We start from the raw sequence: 23,962 nt of genomic DNA on the forward strand, positions 1-23,962 counted from the left end.
CTGGAAAAATACAGACTTTTTCAGACTATATATAAAGAAAAATAATGAAGGAGTTTTGATACTACCGCAGGATCAAAGCCAGAAAAGGTGTGTGCTCATTCATTCATATATATATATATATATATATATATATATATATATATATATACACACACGTGCGAGCAGACCCCATAGGGAGAAAGAAAGCTATATGGATTTCTAATATGGAAATTTTTTCCTTACTGGGTTCGTCTTCTGTTTAGATTTGGGAAGGAGTGTTGCATTTACGATTGTCTTCATGTAATGTTTCATCCTTTTGTAAATTTTAATTATTTATTTTTAATACGTCTGTGCCTATACAGTACTACTTTTTCTTTTGTCTTGATTTGAGTATCTGTCGCTCTAAATGAATCCATGCAGGAAAGCTTTGCTGGGTTGGGACCAGACTGACGGAGTTACGCTGTAGCCCCCTTGAGAGCCAGTGTGTTGATAGTGGTTAGAGCCTCGGACTAGGACCTGGGAGACTGGGGTTCAAATCCCTACTCGGCAATGAAGCTCACTTAGGTGACCTTAGGCCGGTCACTGCCTAACCTACTTCACAGGGTTGTTGGGATCAAACAAGGACGGGAAGAACCAAGTATGCCATCTTGAGTTCCTTGGGGGAAAATATTGGGATATAAATGCAAGAAATAAATAAATGGGGCAAGTTACTCAAAGGGACGTGAGTGGCGCTGTGGGACTTGCCGATAAGAAGGTCGGCAGTTCGAATCCCAGTGATGAGGTGAGCTCCCGTTCCTCGGTCCCTGCTGCTGCCAACCTAGCAGTTTGAAAGCACATCAAAATGCAAGTAGATAAATAGGTATTGCTCCGGTGAGAAGGCAAACGGTGTTTCCGTGTGCTGCTCAGTTTATTCGATCTGCAGCACTTGTACAAGTGCCATGCAACACCTGCTCTTTACTTGTAAGGAGTCATTCCTTTAGAGCAGGCATAGGCAAACTGCGACCCTCCAGATGTTTTGGAACTACAATTCCCATCATCCATAGCTAACAGGACCAGTGGTCAGGAATGATGGGAATTGTAGTCTCAAAACATCTGGAGGGCCACAGTTTGCCTATCCCTGCGTTAGAGTGACAGCACCTGAAATTTGGAACTCCCTGTCTATTGACATTAGGCTGGCAATATCATTGTCCTCTTTTATATGCTTGCTGAAAACTGTTCTGTTTACGGCAGGCCTATCCAAACATATGATTTGGTTGTAACTGGTCTTAAATTAGTTGTAGATGTACAATCCTACAATTCTATGATTCTGTTGTTTTAAGATATTTATAACAATTTTAAATGTTTTAAATACAGAGGTACCTCGGGTTAAGTACTTAATTCATTCCGGAGGTCCGTTCTTAACCTGAAACTGTTCTTAACCTGAAGCACCACTTTAGCTAATGGGGCCTCCCGCTGCTGCCGCGCCACCAGAGCACAATTTCTGTTTTCATCCTGAAGCAAAGTTCTTAATCCGAGGTAATATTTATGGGTTAGCAGAGTCTGTACCCTGAAGCGTATGTAACCTGAAGCGTATGTAACCCGAGGTACCACTGTATATATTTATTTTATTTTTAATTACAGGGGTGTCTGCTGCCCTGGTAGGAAGAATGGGCTATAAATCAGTCAGTCAGTCAGTCAGTCAGTCAGTCAGTCAGTCAGTCAGTCAGTCAATTAAAATAACTTAAAGCGGCAGCCAGACTGAGATAGGTTTATTAAGACACCTTAGTGTTCAACATAACAGTTTCCTGTTTCTCTTAAAATCCCAAACATGCTACTGAGGAAGGAAGAAACTTAAAGCTTTTAACTTAAATTGTTTGGTCAGTCACTCATGTATGTGTTATAAATCAGGTATTTGACAGTATCATTCTAGAATCCAGTTCCTTCTTACCCTGTTGTCTAGTTCCTTGCATGACTGAATCGTGAAGAAATCTTTACGTGCAAAACTGTTTGCAACAAATCTCATTCCAAATCAAATGCATTTCTTATGGTTTGTGTGCATGCAGACAACTTCAGGATGGCAAAAGCTGTGCTTGGAGTAAAGAGTTAATGCACTCCTGAGATAGGGTTTTTCTGATCTTTCCTAAAATGCTTCAGTTAAATTGAAAGATTATAAGGATGCTGATAAACCACACTTGCTCTTTATTTTGAAGCCTCATTTTAGTCATTATAACCATTTGCCTGGCTGATGCTATTGGAGGAACCAAGCTAAAATTAACCCAAACTCTCTTTTTTTTGCAGTCCTTAATTAGCCAGCTTTACAAAATCTTTTTAACTAGCTCTCTTGAAGCCAAACATAATTTAGAATGGAATATATAAAAATGAGAACCCTGAGATGGAAATTTTAGTGAATCTGCATTACAGGCTTCAGATAAAGAAGTGTGTGTGTGTGTGTGTGTGTGTGTGTGTGTGTGTGTCTGTCCAAATATATATTTGAATAGGAAACATAAAATCCAAATGGCACCTCTCTGACATTCATTTTTGTAAAATGATATGCAAGGATATGGATGGAAGTTGAAAGTGGTACAGTGGTACCCAACCCTGGTAGTTTGTCTTCTGAAGCAACTGTGGCAGCAGGCACACTATACCCCAAGAGTACCCCAAGCTACATACTTGCTCCAAGAGCAGGCCGCCTCCCATAGGGAGGTGTCTCAGTCTTATCTGGATTGAGCTTCAGTTTGTTGGCTCTCATCCAGTCCATTACCGAGGCAAGACACTGGTCCAGCACGTCCACTGCCTCACCTGCCGATGTAAAGGAGAGATAGAGCTTGAATGTCATCAGCATATTGCTGACAATGTACTCCAAAACTCTATAGACTCTACATGGTGGTTCCATGTAGAAGTTAAAAACTGCAGGGGAGATAAAAATGGAACCCTGAGGAACCCCATGTTAAAGGCTCCATGGGGCGGAGGAGTGCTCCCCAAGCACCCCCCCCTCTCGAAATGACCATCCAAGCAGGACCAGAATCACCACAAAGCATCACCACTCACCCCCAACTCGGATAGAGGCTCCAGAGGGATACTATGGTCAAGGGAAGGTCAAGGAGAATTAATAGGGACACATTTCCCTCTCCTTCTTCCGACAGAGGTGACCAAAGCAGTTTTTGTGCCGAAACCAGGAGAAATTCAATTAGGTACACATTTAAAGCCAAATTTATCAAAATTCCACTTTCCAAAATGATGTGAACCGACAAACAGCCATCCTTCAAAATTCACATTTTTACCCGAACTTTGTTATGCAGTTCTCCAACCCAACACTGCTTACAAAAATGTGTGTATTAGGGGGAAGTGTGCATAAAAAGGAAGATATTAATGAAAATAGCATACACAAGTGCATTATATTAGGGGAAATTACTTGTACTGTAGTCCATTAAACTGCATATACAAATGTGTTTTCTAGGAGAAATTTGCACTAAAATGCTGGTGAATTTTCATATGGATTTAAAGGGGGGGGGGGAATCAGAAATTGTTGCCAGATGTGGAGAACTGAATTTAAGATTGGAAAAATGGAGGCAACTGAAATGGACAGATCCTTTCTTCTGCACTTGTAGTACAAATTTGCATAAGGTGCATAAAAGGATTGTCTGGTTTTATGGCTCAGCAGTAATGGGACACATACCCCAGATGCTCAGTGTCAGTCACACTGCTTCCTGCCTTGAAAGAAGTTCCTTTCCAGCCATCTACGTTGCATAATTTCTTTAAACAGTTACTTTCTCCTACAGCATCCAGCGAGAGATTACACTTTACGGAGCTGTAAAAATGTGCATGGTTAATTTAAATTCATGTTGCCGGCTTCTAGGGTCTGAGTCTATGAAAATGTACATAGAGGAAGCAGCCTGGTGATTGTTTCAATCTTGTTTTGCATTATCTCTCAAAAATTGCAAGACAAAATTCGGCTAGAATGGATTCTGGGGAGGGGTGGGATTGTCCCATGGTATCACTAAAGCACCCTAGCATCCATTCCATTGAAATACATATCCTGCTCAGAGCATACTTTTGTCCTGTCTTCATAAGAATAAAGTGAAAAAACGAACAATTTTACCAGGTATTTTCAGTGTTAAGGGGTAGGAGAAGAAATTCTGATCAGCTTGCATAATATTCGCTTGCTCTAGAGATGCTTAGCATTTTTATTATATACCTTTTCTGTAGCTGTACTGAGAAACAGGGCAGAGCAAAAATGCCCCCTGCCCCCTCTCAAATCTCTCTGCATAATAATTTCAGAAATATGACATGGTGCATACATTTTTAACATGTGTAATCCATCCTGGAGTTCCATTCTAACTGCAGTGTAGTATCGCCCTGGCCGTGTCCAACTGCTGCTATTATAACATTCTGACCTTAACTTATAGCAGAAATAGGGAGCCTGTGGCCCTCTCATTGGACTCCACCTCCCATCAGCCCCAGCTAACATGGGCAATGGGCAGGGATGGTGGGAAAGCCACAGCTTCCTTATCCCCGACTTGTTGTGGTCTTCTACTGTAGTGGGACATCTCCTTCCAAACCAACACTTTCAGATAGCAGGGAAGCTAGGCCAGTCTGATTCAGTGCCATCATTACTGAGATGCATAAACATAAATAGCACATCTCAAACCAAGGCTGATGAGATCATGTTGTGGCGAAACATGATTTATAAACTGCGTAAATAAATGCTTAATGTTTGAAAGTCTAAATAGGCTTGCCTACATCAACCAGAGGGACGCAGGTGACGCTGTGGGTTAAACCAGAGAGCCTAGGACTTGCTGATCAGAAGGTCGGAGGTTCGAATCCCCGCGATGGGGTGAGCTCCCGTTGCTCGGTCCCTGCTCCTGCCAACCTAGCAGTTCGAAAGCCTGAAGTGCAGGTAGATAAATAGGTACCACTCCGGCAGGAAGATAAACGGCGTTTCCGTGCGCTGCTCTGGTATGCCAGAAGTGGCTTAGTCATGCTAGCCACATGACCCGGAAGCTGTATGCCGGCTCCCTTGGCCAATAAAGTGAGATGAGCGCCGCAACCCCAGAGTCGGTCATGACTGGACCTAATGGTCAGGGGTCCCTTTACCTTTACATCAACCAGAAAAGGCTTTTGTTGGTTTTAAAGGTATCGATAGCATTTGGTTGGATTCTGCCATTTGTTAACATGATAAAATGTGCCGTGTTCATTTCATTGCCCTACAGCATTTTTATCCTATATTTAGCCATCCATCCATCTATTTATCTATCTATCTAGTATCACTGTAGGGGCTAACCTGTGGTCCTCCAGATGCTGAACTATATTGCTGATCAGCCCTAACCAGCAGTAGGCAGGATGCTTGGAATAGTATTTTAGCAATATCTTTAGGCAAGCCTAAGAAAAATAACACCATAACTGTTCAACTGGCTGTTATCCCATCATAGATTTTTATAAAACACCCAGTTGCATCATTCCTCCAAGAGGGCTGCTGTAAACAGAATAACGAACGACTGTCAAAACAGTGTGGCTTAAGACCTCCCTTTGTCCAGTCTTAATTTCTCCACGCCACTGTCTGTTTAATTCTTGCAGCTTGCTATACCGCACAACGATGAGTGGACCCGATTTGCCCGGACTCTGGTGGAAATCCGTGCCAACAGAGCAGACAGCGAAGAAGAAGGAACCATGGAGATCTCTGCCTAGAAGAGAGAAAGGTGTCCTTCCCTTTGTAGCCACCTGCCCTCTGTTGATTGCAGTCATGTTCCGTGTCAAGTCAGTATTGTTGTGGCTTTCCATGCCAGTGTTGCTGCCAGCATTCCCCAGGGTTCTGATTTCTCCATATTAATCGCGTTGTGCTTCAAGCCGTCTGAAAATATCCAGAGCGTTTTCATGCTTCATATTTCTTTTTGAGAAGTTTACGAATGAGAGGACAAATCAAGCCCAAGCAGGTTCAGTTGTTGCCTTTTAAATCCTTTAGTAGCTGCAGTAACTAGCTAGGAACTCCTGAATAAACTTGGGCTCACGCGCGTTTCTGGCACAGTCCTATTAAATCCATATGAAGTCAGATATGATTGGGTACAGATGTGGTGCGCTTCGCAACATGGGACTGGGCCAGAGACTTTTAGATGTGGTGTTTCACATGGTGACTTACATTATGAATGGATGTACTATACGAACATTGCTGCTCCTTATTTATTGCGGTGTGCTGCATGGAACATATTTATTTGAAAGCATTAAAATAAACGATCCCAAAGCATGTGCATAACGAGCAAACTGCATTGTCTCTGCATGCCTGTTGGGGTTATGTCGAGTCCCAAACAACTATTACTGGATGTCACTTTTTACTAAAATGAAATCTGTAAAAGGGTTTGGTTGAATAAACAGAACTTTCTAAAATCGCCTATTAATCCTAGATACTTTAGCAATATTTCATGTGCAGTTGGTCCCCGGCACTCATTGCAGGATACCACTAATGGTCTGAATGAGGAAGTGTTGTTTCAGAAGTAGACAGAGGCAACGGCAGTAAAATGTGTCAGAGCTGTTCTGTAGCCACATTTTGTTGGTTTTCTTTTTGATAAAATTATTTCCGTTACTGGTCAGTCAGAGAATTTTAACTTCTGGGGTAGTAACATTGATTAGATGAACAGGGTTTTGTTTTTCTTGGAGTGGTAAGAGTCAATATTACTTGTTCAGATTTGCACCGGTAATACAAATGCACAACCATAATTAATCTTACCGGCGAGATTTCTGTGGGCCATTCTGATGCTTCATATGTATAGACCCATGTGTAAATTTAAGCTCTGAGCTTCTGCAGCTTCCCAGGCACACGGGCCAATTTTCCACTGTTAGCGCTCAAATGACTGCAGAATCTGTCTGTGCACTTACACGAGGTCTGACCTTACTTCCTCTGTTCAGCTGCAAGCATTGGGATGGTCCATTGAGAGGGCTTTGGAGTCCTGCCTGCCCATCCCGCTTCCATCAGTCCCACCCACCATGGTCAATGGTCAGGGTTGGTGAACAGCTACAAGTTTCCCATCCCTACATTAGTATCCAAATTGGACATACCTTCCTAGTCCACTGTTAAATGATCCAAAATAAGTGTCTTTTGTCAATGGAATGGGACTGGCAGTGTCTCAAGGTGAGGGTTGTTTGGATACTGGTTAAGCTCCACGTCAGCATCTTTAATCCTAACCTGCTCAAAATGATCCAGAGGACCAGTTTGGTCCAGATACTTGGCTTTACAGAGAGAGCCAAAGCAAAAAAAGCAAAACTACACATTTTGGTCCTATTGTTCACAATTCCATTTTTTTCTCTCTGCAGCCATGCATCTGCCAACTGGCACCATCCGTTTTGTCCCCGGACTTTGCCAAAATATAGTTTTGGGATTTAGCGCCCTGTATTTCCTGTAAAGTTGCAGCGCTGCCTCTTAGGCGGCAAGTAGGACTACTTTCTAAAGTACACACAGAGAGTGGTTAAAAAAGCACAATTTGTTCAAGTGCTGTTTCTGGGTTATTTGCTGTGTTTAACTTCCCCAGGGAGTTCCATAATGAAAGTATCTTGAGGTTTACTTATTTCCAAACCAGCCAGTAATTTATTATGTATAATCATTAGATTTAAAATATGTCCTTTAGCGTAAGCAGCACAGCTAAACGGCTCAAGTGACAAAACGATGCTTCCATTTCCAAAGTGCTTTTTACGCTGCTCGTTTTCCACAGTGCGGAGCCTAATCAGAACCGACTAGCCGAATGCACAGCCACACCAATTGGGCTGTGCTCATCGGACGCGTCCAAGGAACCAACGTGGCAAAAAGGTCCTCCTTGGTGGCACATTCAGGGCACTCTTGCCCTGAAGTCTTGGTGCAGTTAAAGTGATGGCTGCTCTTATCAATAGCGCTGCAGTCCTTACCCTATCCCTATTATAGCTGACTGGCTGAGGTTAAGACAACAGGATCTTGCTTGTTAAATTTGTGGCAGAATTTGCGGTTTGAACAAGGTGGGTCGGGGAGACTGCTCAGCATTCAGCTCAAATTCTCAGCCAGGACACAACTACAGTACCCATACAAGGCACAGCAAGGCTTTATAAATTCACAGCCTGGCCTTCTTTTCATGAAGAAGTCAAGTTGGCAAAGTCCCATCTAAGCCTGCTCCCAGCCAATGCTTAGGCACCTTCTATTTGAACCTTTAAATGGCTGCTGAAAACTTTTTTGTTCTGTCAGGCTTATGCAGGCAATTAAGAATAGGTAATAGTAGTACCAGATTTTAATTTTTATGTGTGTTTTTAAGTATATATAGATATTATTGTAAAACATTTTGATATTTCTTATAATAGCGACCAGTGTATAAATATTTTTCTTAAAATAAATGCACGGAGTTCGGTTCTGCTGCAAACACCCAAAGCTTGTTTAATGAAGGCCCTTGCTCTTAATTGAGACGTAGAACTTTAACCAATCAGTTCTATTAAATCAATAAAAATGGCAGTATTCCGATTTTACGTTTTAAGTAATAATTTGTGGAGAATTTGATCCAGTTAGTGGCTTTAGTTAACGCTTTAAAAAGATCCAAGGCAAACTTTTTTATTACTATTAAAAACTAAAGCCTACATCCATTTTATAAAAATGGGACGAGCTTTTAAAAAGCTACCGGTGGTCTCAGCATGGGAAAACAGGCTATGTGGTGGCATCTGTGACAGATGGCTTGCACTGCGAAGCCTTTCTAGGCACATGTTGCAATACTTGTTAAAAGCAAGAAAAGAGTTCAGCCCTCAATGACTTATCCTCTCTCAGCCCCCTTAACGAAGTACAGCTCCCATAATTCTTTGCAGGAAGCTGTGACTGTTTTAAAGTGGTGTCATGGCGCTTTCAATTGATGGCCTTTATGTGGCCTTAATGTTGGTCTCAGTTTCCCACTAAACTCTGCAAGGCAGCCCCACACGCCACCCCCTCCAAAAGAAGGCAAAATATTTAATCTGGTTGTTGTTGTTATTGTTGTATTTTTGTTTTTTAAAAAAATCTGTTTTAATTCATCAAAATTATTCAGAATTTCCACACAAATATTTTTCAATTACAAGCTGGCAGTTAAGGCAGATACCATTGATACAGTGCATGGATTTTTCTATTGCATTTATTTAAACAAGCAGCAGGTTACTCTAAGTGCACCAACACAAAAAACAAGAATCCAAATATCAGCAGGGCCTGGTGTGACCCCCTTGGGCACAGCCTCCATTAGTGTCGCCGAAAGCTGTGCTGGAGCCCCGAGCCAAATAGCACTGAAGAATGTATAGCTACGCCTCTCGATGGCTCGTGCCTTTTGGTGTTGAATTTTCATCTCATGTGGATGCTCTTCCATAAAGTGCAGAGACTATGGAAAACATTACATTTCTCTCCCCACCCCCAACCCCACAAGCCTTCTGATACCAGGAACAGAATAATTGCTAAACGCTCGTCGATGTGGTTTCAGTTAGAAAAACATGTTCCCCATAAAACCCTCCTAATACAATCCAGGAATGCAACTTGTGCGTGTAGTACTCATGTAAAATACAGTCACTCTTGGCAAGAGTCAGGTACCGCTCGTAACGACACCTTTCGAATCCTCCGGTACGGATGCAAATGGAATGTGTCCCCAATTCTTAGACGCACTGTCTAAATTGTTCTGCGTTGAGCACCATGATCTCTGTTGAATAGCCAACATGCAGCCATGACGACAGGACAGCCCTCCCCGAAACACACCACCCTCCCCAACCAGAAGAGCAGTTGCATACAAATGTCTTTCCCCAAATGAGCCCAAGTACATTCACAATCCCAGGTATGTGCAAGAAAGAACAAAAATGCATTCATGGACCCAAACCGATAAGACTACTCTAGCAAGAATTTCACAGTGATCTGATAAAGGAAGCGCAGAGACCAATGACTGACACTTAAAAGATGGGGAGCAGGTGGGAAGAAAGACTTGCAGATCAGGTGGTGCTGGGTTGAGACCGGAAAGCTAAGGGAATGAAGTATTAAGACTGATCAGATGAATGGCTCTTTCCCAACATTCTGTAAAAGTAAGTCGCTGCCTTGTGATCAGACAGGCGCTGCCTTTGAGGTAGGTGGTGAAGACCTAAATCGAGGTAAGTAAAGTCCAAATTTGTTTTCAATTCCCGCAAAAGTGGCAACGGCCAACTTGTAGCCCCCCACGTGGTCGGGGTTCGGTGCAGGTAGGGTGATCCTTGTTTTCAGAACGGCTTCCGATCCAGCTGGCTTCCTGAAATACATATTTTATCAAGTGTGATTATGCAGCCTTCCACCCTAAAAGTAAAGTTCTTTCCAGAGAAAAAGAGCCCACAAGAGCTTGCATGGGACAAAATGCTATTTGGTTCCGCCTCTCTCCAAACTCCCTCCCATCCGTGGCTATTCCTCCTGGTCATTGGGAACATCAGCACTCAACCTTATGGAAGAGTTGGTGCCAGGGGCTGGGGAAGGACCATAGCTCAGTGGTAGTGCACCTGCTTTTTATGCAGAAGGTCCCCAGTTCCATCCCCAGCAACTCCAGGTAAAGCGATGCCCTGACTGAAACCGGGCAGACAGTACTGAGCTAAATGGGAAGCTTCCTATAATCTTCTTTTTCCTCTCTTGTACCGATTTCTTATGCAATCCTTTCAGACAGCAAGCCACCATTTTTTTAAACTTTAGTCTGCTGACTAAGATGCTCTTTGACTACAGTTCCCATCATCCCTGGCCACTGGTCTTGCTGGCTGGGGCTGACGGAAGGTGGAGCCCAACAGCATCTGGGGTAGAGAATGTTTTACATACCTGTATAAAAATAAAGTCCTATATTCTCCAGCAGCTGCCTATAAAGCAGCACAGTAGGAGCACGTTAAAAATTACTTTGAGACTCACCCAGCAATCTGTTCAGTGCGAAATCTGTTTTGAGTGTCGGCAGAAGAGGCGAAAACATGGAAACTTAAGGTGACATGATGCACCAGTGATGCAAGCCTTAACACTAGTGCTGATGAGACTTCTCAATCTCATCAACAGCATTGCAGTATTAACAGCATGCCAACACTACTGTACTCTACCATGCCAAAGGTTTCTAATGATTTTAAATTTTTTTTATTAGCAGATGGAAAAATGAAAGTTTTTCTTCCGTATCTTTCACTAATGGGTTTTCCCCCCTTCCCCCCTTATTCTTCTCTCTCTATTTCCTTCCTTCCTTCCTTCCTTCCTTCCTTGTTTTTTGGCTTTTGTTTTTCTGCTTTCTCCAATTTCTTTGGAGTCCTATGTCTGGGGCCTTTATTAGAGTTCATAGATTGTATACTCATGGGGGTAGTAGAGGGTTGATGGAGGACCCTGGGTGATGACCAGGAAAATGCTGGTCCCCCAGGATATGAGGCTGGGAGGAGAAAGGAAAGATCCCAGGTGGGAGCTGGGAGGAGCTACTGTCATCTGTGGGTGGTAAGGACAAGGAACTACTTTTAAGAGAGAACTTTGTTTGGAAATCAATAAAACTATGTTGTTTTGTTTTGTTTTTAAAGAAAGGACTTCATATTTCACTTCCCTCAATTTGTATCTTCTGTAGTTGTAATTTTATTGTATTATGGGGAAATCTTAATAAAAAGTCTTTTTAAAAAACCCTACTGCTCTCTGTGAATGGATCTTCCCTTTGCTATTTAACTACTCGTGTTCCTCTTCCTGTCTGCCCTCATGTACATGACAAGCACTGGTGTTAAAAAGTGTATCTCCCCTGAGCTTTAGTGACCCTTGATTCATAAAGAAAATCTGGAGCTCTTTATGATTAACTCCTATAAAGAGAGCCAACCCAACACACTTACGTTCCTCCAAAATCAATGTAGAACCATCTCTGCAGAAGCTCGTAGGTCACTAGGGTTACTCCAAACTGAGGAGACGACCGAAATACACGAGCTGAGGGGAGGAAACCACACCATTATTAGCCACATTAATGCATCAGGTTAACATGCATCCTTCCTGGTTAAAATGAGTGTTTGCAAAGGCTACCTGCAGCTCCTTTCCAAAATGCCCTGGGGCCTTCCTCTCGCAGGATCTTCCCGAAACAGTCAATCACGCCGCTGTAGGTTGTTTGTCCTGCACGGGCTGCCACCTGTAACCTCGTCTTGATCACATCCGCAGGCGTCACTAAGGAAGCGGCAGGCATTCCTGGAGAAAAGGAAAGCAGGGCAGAAAGGAAACCAGAGATGGGTGAGCTGGCCTGTTAAGACCCTGGGAAGCTGCCTTATGTTCCATCTAGCTCAGTATGGTCTGTGCTGACTGGCTTACTAGCAGTACATGTGAAAAGTATCTAGGGGTCAACAGTGTGATGCAGCAGCAAAAAAGGTTAATGCCATTCTAGGCTGCATCAACAGAAGTATAGTGTCCAGATCAAGGGAGGTCACAGTACTCTCCCTATCTCTTGGGGGCGTGGGGGGGGGCTGTGGTCGAAACCACTGAGCCTTGGGCTTGCCGATCAAAAGGTTGCGGTTTGAATCCCCGCGATGGGGTGAGCTCCCGTTCCTCGGTCCCAGCTCCTGCCAACCTAGCAGTTCGAAAGCACGCCAAAAAGTGCAAGTAGATAAATAGGTACTGCTCCGGCAGGAAGGTAAACGGCGTTTCCATGCGCTGCTCTGGTTTTGCCAGAAGTGGCTTAGTCATGCTGGCCACATGACCTGGAAAAACTGTCTGCCGACAAACTCCGGCTCCCTCGGCCTGTAAAGCGAGATGAGTGCCGCGACCCCAGAGTCATTCGCGACTGGACTTACCTGTCAGGGGTCCTTTTACCTTTACCTGTTCTGCCTTTGTCAGACCACATCTGGAAAACTGTGTCCAATTCTGGACACCACAATTTAAGGATGTTGACAAGCTGGAATGTGTGCAGAGGAGGGCAACTAGGATAATCAAGGGTCTGCATAGCAAGCTGTAATGGTCCTAGGGGTTGCTCGTGCATAAGCCGGTGCAAACACCTGGCTGGGTTGCCTGAGTGAACCTTTTCTGTCCGGACAGCCACTCACCCGTGGCTGCCTCAATCGCTGGCAGAATCCGTCAGTGGGCGTTTCTTAAACTTCTTCCAGCAAAGAAGCTTTTCGACGCCTAGTCTCCTCCTACTCTCTCTGTGCAAAAGCCTTCTACGGAAGGAGGGCGTAGGCAGCGGAGGACCCCTACTCTCCCCGCTGGTCCCCGGCAAGGAGTCATGGGACCGCCTCGCCGCTTCCCCCATCTGCCCCCTTCTCCACTGGTGTTACGCTGATTCTCTTCCCCAGAAGATGGGCTGCCTCTCCCAATCCCGGGACGCTCTCTGGAATCTCTCTGGATTTTGCTCTCTCCCTCCGGCACTGATGGCAGTTCCCTGACACAAGCCTTATGAGGAATGGTTGAAGGAGCCAGGTATGTTGAGCCTGGAGAAGAGGAGACTGAAAGGAGATAAGGTAGCCATCTTCAAATATCTCAAGGGCTGTCACATGGAAGACGCAGCAAGCTTCTTTTCTCCTGCTCTTTAGGAGAGGATCTGAACCAACGGCTTCAAGTTAGAAGAAAGGAGATTCCAACTAGACATACAGAAAAACTTTCTGACACTAAGAGCTGTTTGACAGCGGAACAGTCTCCCTCAGGAGGCTGTGGACTCTCCTTCCTTGTAGATTTTTAAGCAGAGGTTGGCTGGCTATCTGTCATGGATGCTTTATTTTTCTTTTTAAGTTGAGAGGCAAACAGAAGTCTTCAATAAAATGTCTAAAGCTTGCAGAGGGTCTTGAGTTCACTTTGGGGAGGTAAAAGTCAGCTCCCTTGTAGTTTCCAGCATTTGCCCCTATGTGCAGAAGACTGGAAATTTTTGCACTTTTTTGACTTCAGGGCTACATCCTGTGAGAAGTCTTGTTAAACTCAAAACAGGCAGACAGGTACAAGTTGTGCACAATGCGCCAAAATAAAACAAAAACCCCAAACCCCAACTCAATAATGTTCCATATTTTCCTTTGGGCATATGCACATTTTTCAGTGTCTAATTTCTTCAGCAAAGTCTTGTTGGAAGATTTATGCTGGCAGATAAACAACAGAAAGCAACAAATGCCGAATTATCAGCAGAGAAGGGGCCACAATCCTGAAACATGCTCTCTCCATGAAGTCAAAAGGGGCACCTCGAATGATTTTAGGCCTTGAACCAGCAGTTTTTCAACTCAGTCTAATGAAATAATCCGTATTTAGATTTAAAGAAAAACAAGGGGGGAGGACAAAAATAAAGCAAGACTGTATTCAAAAACAGTGTCTCTTCTTATTTTATTACTTTTCCATTTTGCATCAGTTCCAAACCAGCTTGGTCAGATGTAGATGCATAAATCTCCTTTGCTTTTGCTTTTTTTTTTCATCTTCTTCTTCCCTCTAAAGCTTAATAATTCTGTAACAGTTTTTGTCCAAACCAATGTGGTTTGGCTCCAGAACGCCATCTCACTTTTTTTTTTAGTAGACTCCTTTGAAAGAGATGTAAAAGTGTGTGTTTATCACCAAAATAAGGACTGCTCCTCCTCTCTCAAAACCCATTAAAAAAGAAAGGAAAACACACTGCGAACATTCACATTTGAACATTTGGCAGAAGGTGGCTTTCTCTTAACATGGTCAGCACTTCCCTTCAACTAGTCCACGAGTCATCCATTTCACCCCCTGCTTTTGAGACACAGAAGCTGGACTTTCACTCTTTAAAAATTAGCTGACTCTTGCAAAGACAGCAGCCATGCAGGCAGAAGCCCCGTCCCCGCTGTGGAGGTGGTATTTCACAGGAACGATGCCGCCATGTGAGCCTGGTCTGGCCACAAACCAGCCAGTAGTCTTGCATGCTTCCAAGGTACTCCCCCTTGGGGACATCAGCAAGTGTGAACTAGCCCTGAGCTTTGTGGTACAATTCCCAAATAGTTTCCATCTTATGCAAATTTTTGGAATGCAACTATCTGCAAGGCTTTGAAAACAGCATGCCAGGACTCTTCAGAAACGTCTTTTAATTGCAAAGGTCCAGACACCCTCGGCTGAATTAAATAGTCTAACATAGGTTGCAAAGCAGGCATCGTACAGTTGAGTAAAAACTCATGCCGCCCTGGGCACCTCTGGGAAGAAGGGCAGGATATCAACTGAATTAATACTAACAACAATGACACAATCCAGAAACACTTCGGTATAGGAACCAAGAGACTGCTGTTTGTGGCAAGGAGGTTAACAGGTGAGAAAGAAGCAAAGATAAGTTTGGAAAATTTTGGACAGTTGTCCATTTGCTCCTGAAATGTGACGTTCAACTTAGGGGTGTGTGGCACTGCTTTGCGGGGGGGGGGGGGTGTTCCAGTCCTACTTGGATGGTAGTTTCCAGAGGGTGATGCTTCGGGAGTGTTCTTTGGCCCTGTGGAGCCTAAATGTGGGGGTTCCTCAGGGTTCGATTGTATCCCCCATGCCGTTTAATGAAACCACTGAGTGGGGTCATCTGGGGTTTTGGAGTATGTTGTTGGAAATATGCTGATGACACACAGCTCTATTCATTTACATCTGGCCCTCTGAGGTGACAATGGTCTTGACTCAGTCAAGAAATTCCAGGTGAGTGCTATCCCTGGACAGACTTGGAGGGGGTTGTGCCAGTCCTCAGCCCTTGAATTCTCCAGATACTTTGGGCTACAACTCCCATTAACTCCATTCACTCTGCCAATGGCAGAGGATAATGGAAACCTCAGTCCAAAACAAATGGAGGGCACCGTGATAACTACTTGTGGACTGTGCCTCCAACGTTAACCAAGGGGCCTTGTGAAAAACCTACTTATGTCCCGAATAACCAAATCTAGTTCCTGTCTCCATTTCCAGGGGAAGAATCTCTTCCCAAAAGTCTTTGAATGCTCCCAGTCAGGGGAGTGTGATTATTATGTTTCTGCCAATATAATAAAGTATACATGATAAAACTTCAGTTCTTCCTATAATCCTTTACTTCCTTTTAGCCCAATAATATCACCCTTGCTTTTGCTAGTACCTGCCACTCATTCCCACCCTCCCAGTCCTATACTGCACGATAAGAGAGTCACTGCCCTGAATAGTAATCAGCTAATGGAAGATAACCTGAAATGAAAATATAGTAAAAAAAAAAAATACAAGATAGGGTCCACATTACTGTGCATTTTCTAACCCTATACTGGCAACTACTGATAAAGAGAGGCTACTTCTGTGGCTGAACTGAACTTCAAAGAGACAGTTATCACAGTCTGCAATCGCTTAACAATGGGCAAAGAAGGAAAAAAAAAGAGAAAATCTAAGAAATGACTTGGCTCAACACACTGGCTTAGGTTTCAAGTCTAGATAGGATACAGAGCTCAAAAACTGTTTTGTTCCATTATGTTGGGTTACAATTGATCAGGCTTTAAATCCATAGTCTTCCGACTATTCAGCACAAAGTAATGTACTAACTGAGCAGTTTTTAATAACTGCATCTCTTGTGGATGTTATGCTTAGTCATGTATCATAGGAGTAATTAATTATATTACCACCTGATCCCTTATATCCTTTGCTCAATCACTAAAGACTTCTCGGGAGTCACTGTTAGTGGCTCCTCATGGCTTGGATAAATCATGTGTTCCGTATTCTGAGTCCATTTCTGCAGGGTCTCCCACTCACCACTTAGACACAACTGTAATCGAGCAGCATGCAAATTGTCAAAATAATAATGAATTAAAAAATGAGAATCTGAAAGTCCCAAATCAAAACAAACATCTGCTGTAGAATGGTGCATGCCATCAGCACTGGGTTAGCTGAATGCAGACAGCGGACAATCTCTCAAAGGGGTTCGCTGCCTGAAGGTTTCACTGAGAGAGCAGCCTGTTTGATCTCAGAAGTCATGATGAGCTTTGTAGGTCATACATATAACTAGACTATAATGGTGCACAGGGCTATGGTACAGATAACATGGGCAACATTTACCATAGCTTACTCTTCACAACAGAACAACTAAACAGGGAAATGCACCCAATCTAAAGGCATTTTCACAAGTGACGAATCATTTCACAGTATTTGAACTACGGCAATCGGGTATATTTTACTATTTGACTCGTTCTAAAATCGATTGTAGGCCTTGGCTGGAAGGAAGTATTTAAGAACACAGGAAGAATGTTGCAAGGTCAGAACTAAGGACAGGCTAGTGCAGCATCTAAAAGTGGCCAACTTATGGGATGCAGGCAAGCGGGATGTGAGAACGACAGCACTTTTCTGAGAGCAATCCCAGGCAACTGGTATGAAGAGAATAGTATGGGAAGTAACCGCCATGACTGGTAGCCACTGACAGCTGCAATCCTCCAAAAAATGTGTACAATGATCATTTAAAGCCATCTAAGTTGGCAGCTGTCCGTCACCAAAGAGGTGGCAGCGAGGTCCACAATTTAACTTTGCACCATGTCCTGACTCTCCCACCATCTCTGTCCTGAATACCACTAACCATTCAGCTTCACCGGGTGACTCCAGGTTCCAGCTTTATAAGAGACAGAGGGGGAATTCTCACTCTCCACCCCATGTTCTATTAAAAAGGTAAAGGTAAAGGTACCCCTGCCCGTACGGGCCAGTCTTGACAGACTCTGGGGTTGTGCGCCCATCTCACTCAAGAGGCCGGGGGCCAGCGCTGTCCGGAGACACTTCCGGGTCACGTGGCCAGAGTGACAAAGCTGCATCTGGCAAGCCAGAGCCGCACACGGAAACGCCGTTTACCTTCCCGCTGGTAAGCGGTCCCTATTTATCTACTTGCACCCGGAGGTGCTTTCGAACTGCTAGGTTGGCAGGCGCTGGGACCGAGCAGCGGGAGCGCACCCCGCCGCAGGGATTCGAACCGCCGACCTTTCGATCGGCAAGTCCTAGGCGCTGAGGCTTTAACCCACAGCGCCACCTGCGTCCCCTCCATGTTCTATTACATACGTATAATTCTTTACCCCGCCACTTTTTATTCGCCTTTTTTTTTTAAAAAAACCAAAACAAATAATCATTAAACATTGTACGCCTTTCCTCACAGGAACCCCATGATAATTTTGGCTGTCCCTTCCCTGCACCTTTTCCAGCTGTACAATATCCTTTTTAAGGTGTGGCGACCAGAACTGCCACACAGGATTCCAAGTGTGGTTTGGATATACTTGAATGCTTAGTCATCAGGGAATGGACTTTCTTGCATTTCCCAAAAACCAAGCATACTTTAAGCTTGCATACTTAAAGCCTGGACACTCTTTTCTTTCTTTTAAAGAGCACAGCAGTGAGGAACTGGGACTCAGCACTGAAGTGTGAACATTCACAATGTGTTCACCAGAGACATGTGAAATAGGGAACAGCCAACTGCAGAAGGCTGATAGGCAAGGGCTGAGGCTCAGTGGCATGGCATGCAGAACGCCCGAAGTTCAGCCCTGGGCATCTCTGTATGTAGGGCTGGGAGAAAACCCTGCCTGGAGAAGCTGCTGCCAGCTGGTGCAGGCAATACCAGATGGCTCAATGGCCTGACTCAGTAGAAGGCAGCTTCCTATGTTCCTAAGCCATCCTATTTAAAGTCTCAGCATATGCTGATTTCGTGGTCTACGAACCAGCACTTCAGACCTCTCGGTTGTCATCCTCCAAACTCAGCAACAAAGACACATGTCCATGCAGGCAAATGGCAGAGCCGGGAGTGAACCAGCATCTTGGATCCTTTTAGCTACCAACAGCAGAAGTGGATAATCTAGCCATCAGTTGCAAAGAACATTTGGCTGCAAAGAGCATCCGGATATTATATCCTGCCTCTTTATATAGACAGTACATGTTGAGAGCAAAAACATGCCAAGTTGGGAAAGGAAAGGGGGAGAAGAAGGTGAGAGAGAGAGAGAGAGAGAGAGAGAGAGAGAGACCGCTTAGAGCTCTGCTCAGAGTATTCGGCACAGACTGAAGCAGAGCCCAATGCAGAAAGAGCTGAATGCTGGGGTCAACGCCTGTGGTTTCAGGAACGGGAGCAGTTAGCTTTGATACTCTCGCATTTGGAATACAGAAGGCAAAATGCTCAATGCCTGCTTTTTCTGGGCTTTCTGAACTGTGACTCTACACAGGGCCCCTTTAGCTGCTTCTCAGCAGGACAGGGGGGGGGGGAAGCATTTGCTATTTGCCTTTTCATTCCATGCAGAAGAGGCCTGGCTTCTCCCAGAGCCATTACATTTCCATTATCTATCATAATAACAGAAGTTCACCTTTTAGATAGATTTATATGCAGGATTTCAAATATGCTACTTTAAACATATGCTGATTTGAGCCACACTGGAGAGAAATATTTTTTATTTTATGTATGACTTTTTTTTTATTTTTAAGAGAGAGCTTTCCCCTCTCTACCCTGTCCAATAGTCAACAAAGTTTATTATGCCAGCCAGCGGCTTCTCTTTTTTCATAGTGGCTTGGTCTCCTCCTGTCAGAAGGCATGGATAGATTTGGGGCAGGCCTTCGGAATCTTACATTATTAACATGACATTCAAAAGTATGCTGATCAGAATATTCTTTTATGAGCCACTTTTAAGCAACCCCTTTCACGGCCCCCACCCAAATGCCTGCGAAACAGAGCTCTTCGCATTACCATTTCAACATTCAAATCTATCACAGACTGACATAAGAGAGTCTGGAAATGGAAGATATTCCTAGTGCAGACTGGCTGCAATGCTTGAGTCAGCTGTATGTAACCGGCTAGCAAGGGTCTAGCAGTCGGTCAGCAGCAGCGTATGACGCCAGGACTCCAGCAAACACACCAGCTCTAGCACTTAAGATTCTGCTGACATGACCTATAAAGCAGGACACCAAGCAGCATCTCTCTGTGCATTCACAGTAGCCCCTTCACAGACCTAGTTCTTCACATATCCATCTCAAGCTTTTAAAAAGATGCCCATAAGCCTTTTGCTGCAAGATCATCATGTGGCAAGGAGTTCCACGAGCTATATTATGCATCATGTGCGGGCACATGCTTCCTTTCATATGGCTTAAACCAGATGCCAATCCATTTTATAAACTCCCAAGTTATTCTTTTTTCTTTTCTTTTCCAAATCTGGAGAGAATTGCAAAAGCCTCTATCAGATTTCAGGCACAGCATATACAGGAGGATACAGTCATCTATGGGTATGTGCGCAAGGAAATCTGAGCCTTAGGAGAAGGAAAGCATTGGGTATGGGGGTTCTGCATACTAAACCTCATGTCATTTCATAGAATCATAGAATCCTAGAATCCTAGAGTTGGAAGAGACCACAAGGGCCATCGAGTCCAACCCCCTGCCAAGCAGGAAACACCATCAGAGCACTCCTGACATATGGTTGTCAAGCCTCTGCTTAAAGACCTCCAAAGAAGGAGACTCCACCACACTGCTTGCCAGCAAATTCCACTGTCGAAGAGCTCTTACTGTCAGGAAGTTCTTCCTAATGTTTAGGTGGAATCTTCTCTCTTGTAGTTTGGATCCATTGCTCCGTGTCCACTTCTCTGGAGCAGCAGAAAACAACCTTTCTCCCTCTTCTATGTGACATCCTTTTATATATTTGAACATGGCTATCATATCACCCCTTAACCTCCTCTTCTCCAGGCTAAACATGCCCAGCTCCCTTAGCCGTTCCTCATAAGGCATCGTTTCCAGGCCTTTGACCATTTTGGTTGCCCTCCTCTGGACACGTTCCAGTTTGTCAGTGTCCTTCTTGAACTGTGGTGCCCAGAACTGGACACAGTACTCCAGGTGAGGTCTGACCAGAGCAGAATACAGTGGCACTATTACTTCCCTTGATCTAGATGCTATACTCCTATTGATGCAGCCCAGAATTGCATTGGCTTTTTTTTTTTAATCTGGTCCTGCTCGTGCAGGGGCAGGCATAACAGCTTTGGAGCAATACATCAGTCCCTGGCACGCCTCTGCCTACAACCCTGGAGAGCCTCTGCCAGGGAGCACCACAGCCTAAGGATAGCCAAGGTGGTGCCCTCCATATGTTTGTTGGACTACAACTCCCATCGTCCCTGACCACAGGCCATGCTGGTTGGGGCTGATGGGAGCAGAAGTCCAATAACATCCGGAGGCACCGGTTCTCCCTGTGCTAGTCCTAAATAATCACCTCTTTGCTCAAAATGTTGCTTCCTCCAGATCACTGACCAGTCCACCTCCATGGCAATTCCACTACTGAACAAAGTCCACGTCACAGTTCCTGACCCAACTAGATACAGATTAAACTATTCAAGGGCCCAATCCACTTGCAATCTCCAGGCACCAAAGGTTATAGAACAAGGATGGGCGACGTTTTCTGGCCAGAGGGCTGGATCTTTATCTCCCCCCACCTGCCCCCCTCCTCCAGCAGGCCAAAGCAGACAGGTAGGTGGGGCTTCTGGGCTGCCAATCATCTGGTGTGCTTTCCTCTGAAGCCCTGAGTCAAGTGAACCATTGTAAGCATTGTAAGAATTATCATGCAGGGATGAGTACCAAGGGCTTGAAAATCATCCAACTCCTGGTGCTTCTCCTTAAAATGTCCACACATTTGAGGGGGTGGCTGTTTTAAAGCCCTTCGTTTGGAAGCATAGGGGATGTACACAAAGGTCTTCCAACTACATGCATTGGAAGAAGAAACATGTGGGAGGCTGAAGTTGTGCTCCTATCCCTCTGTCAGCTGCTGGGTGGTGGCAGCGATGCATTACTGGGCAACTGGGAACTTTGAGTATGATGTCATGCATGAGGTCAGGTGTAGGATGGTTGAGAGTGGCTTCCTAAAAAATGCCATGGCAGGCCAAATGGAGAAGACTGGCAGGCCACGTCTGGCCCCTAGACCAGAGCTTCGCCATCCCTGGTACATGAATGTCCCAAGAAAAAAACATTACTTACCAGCAATTGCTCCAGCTAGAAGCAGCGACCAAGGGCTTACCCGCCCATCTTCACCTGCAAAAGCAGATTTCATGTGAGCGTAACAGGGGAAGTAAATGGCAGAGAAGGGGATGTCGCGGAGAAAGCATGCCTTGGCTCCCTAGGACAGGAAAACAGAACAAACAAAGAAAAGCTGCATTATGGACAGGACCACAGCAAGGTAGAGGAAGCGCAGAATTAAGCTGCAGACCACAGAATCCAACCAGCTTCTTAGGCACGCTTGTTTAGGGTAGACGGTGGCTATATTGTTGTGCAACAGCAGCCAGTGCAGCACAGCCACCCTCAAGACACCAGCATCACTGTTGCTTACCTGGATGGCACAAGGTGGGGGGCAGGGGGCAGCGGTGTCTGCACAAGTGCACTGGTGGGAGTGCCAGAGGGGTCTGCTGGGATGCATGGACAACCCCAAGCTCACTACTGCTGTACTCACTACAGAGGTCGGGACAATGGCTTTGGGACGCTGAACCACTGCATCAGCTACTCCTGGTTTTCTGCTGGCAAAGTAAAAATGCCACCCACTTGTGGAAAGGTATCATAGAACGGAAAGGGCATCATCCAACGCCCTACAATGAAGGAATCTTTTGCCCAACGTAGGACTCGAACCCACAACTCTGAGATTAAGAGTCTCACGCTCTACTGACTGAGCTATCCCAGGTGTTGTGCAAAGTTTCAAGAAAAGTTCTCACACTGTAGATGTAAGGATGTGGCCGACACAAATGCCTACTGGCACCAGGCAGGTGCCTTCGCTGTATTTTTTTTTTTTTTGGCACCTGCTTTGAAACACTTTTGTTTAGGCAAGTCTATCTAGACATGCAGATGTTGATGTTTTAGTTTACTGCTGGTTTTAATTGTGGGGTTTTGGGTTTCTTTTACATGTTTTAAATGTTATGCTTTTACTGGTAATTTTAATATCGTATTGCTTGAAAACCGCTTAGCGGTTTTGTTACAATAAGTGGTATATAAATTTTGCTAAATAAGAAGTAATAGAAATGCTTTATGAATGGTCTTTGGCTTATAATACTGGACCAAAATAAAAACAATATCCTGAGTACCAGCATTTCAACACCCTAGGTTTCAACACCCTATAGCTGACAGGAAGAAAGACAAATGGTACCGGCTTGCCTTTGCTTAATTCCCCATCATGCGACAAAGTTTGCTGCTTGGAGGGCATGAGCAATAAAGCAAGAAGCGGAAATGGGCAGCACAGGTGCTGAGGCTCCCTGGCACTTGCCAAGATTGTATTCTCAAGATTGTGTAGACAGACTCAATCTGCGTAGCAGGCCCTTCACATTTTGCAATAATTCTATTTGTTGTAATGTGTTGTTTTTTGCTTCTGTTTGTTTGTTTGTTTACTGGATTGTCTTTTAAGGTTGTCAGCTGCCTTGTGATTGGTATGGCAAGTGGCACAGAATAGTTTGTGAACAGACAAGCCAGCAAACCAGTCTTGCACAACAGCAAGGGGAAACACAGCTTCCACTTGAACTGGCACAGCCCGACTTGCAGAGGCCCGTGGCATTGTGTAAATGGTGAACCAAAGTGCAGACCCAGCCTATTAGCGCTTGTTAACTTTGCCTCTACACAGTGCTCGTTCATTCATGTTGGCAGCGCTCATCCATTAATGCAAAGCAAAAGTGGGGGGAAAATGTTGCACCATGGACTGCTCCTGTTCAGGATTCCAGCCAGCCATGTCCTTTTCCAGGATATCTGATTCCTTTCCACACACCCCTCCAATAAAATTCTGTGTGCACTGAGCACAGTCAGTTTTCAATGTGCTGCTTGGGGGAGGGGGTGTTCCCCCTTTACCTAGGGTTTTTTACCTAAAGATTCTTCATACTTCCCTAAGTCTGCTTATACCCTCCTCTTGTGCAGGGGTGGTGTCCTTGTGGTGACATTAAGGATCTACACTCAGATAATGAGTTTAGTATTAGTATACAGAATATCAAAGAACTACAGTACTTGTGAAACTGACTCTTATTCATCTTCCCTTCCTACCCCTTTATTCTCTTAGCAAACATCTACGGTTGCACTCCTGCAATCATTTGCTATAAGGGCGTAAAGCATGCCTAAGGGGCTCATAAATGCAGCGAGTCGCATTCCTAGAGACAAACACTCTTCCGGGTTCTACCAACTTGGCAGGCAACCTTGTGATTTGTTGCACTCTC

At 44.5% G+C, this 23,962-nt stretch overlaps 2 protein-coding genes across 11 annotated transcripts in view; one reads left to right on the forward strand and one right to left on the reverse strand.

Annotated features, from left to right (window-relative positions):
- Positions 1-6,347, forward strand: part of DYNC1I1 (dynein cytoplasmic 1 intermediate chain 1) — a 240,409-nt gene extending 234,062 nt beyond the window's left edge. For all 9 annotated transcript variants that reach the window (XM_079948171.1, XM_079948163.1, XM_079948167.1 and 6 more), the window contains one exon: positions 5,533-6,347. In XM_079948171.1, the coding sequence (XP_079804297.1) occupies positions 5,533-5,643 (111 nt within the window). In that variant the 3' untranslated portion in view covers positions 5,644-6,347. The remainder of the gene's footprint in view (positions 1-5,532) is intronic.
- A 2,597-nt stretch (positions 6,348-8,944) lies between these two features.
- The window catches only part of SLC25A13 (solute carrier family 25 member 13), a 108,740-nt gene continuing 93,722 nt past the window's right edge, over positions 8,945-23,962 (reverse strand). For both annotated transcript variants that reach the window (XM_079948162.1, XM_079948161.1), the window contains 4 exons: positions 21,762-21,900; positions 11,933-12,091; positions 11,749-11,839; positions 8,945-10,181 (listed from right to left, as the gene is read on the reverse strand). In XM_079948162.1, coding sequence (XP_079804288.1) covers positions 10,001-10,181; positions 11,749-11,839; positions 11,933-12,091; positions 21,762-21,900 — 570 coding nt within the window. In that variant the 3' untranslated portion in view covers positions 8,945-10,000. The remainder of the gene's footprint in view (positions 10,182-11,748; positions 11,840-11,932; positions 12,092-21,761; positions 21,901-23,962) is intronic.

This window comes from Podarcis cretensis (genome assembly GCF_951804945.1).
Source record: "Podarcis cretensis genome assembly, chromosome: 12".
Lineage (NCBI taxonomy): Eukaryota > Metazoa > Chordata > Lepidosauria > Squamata > Lacertidae > Podarcis > Podarcis cretensis.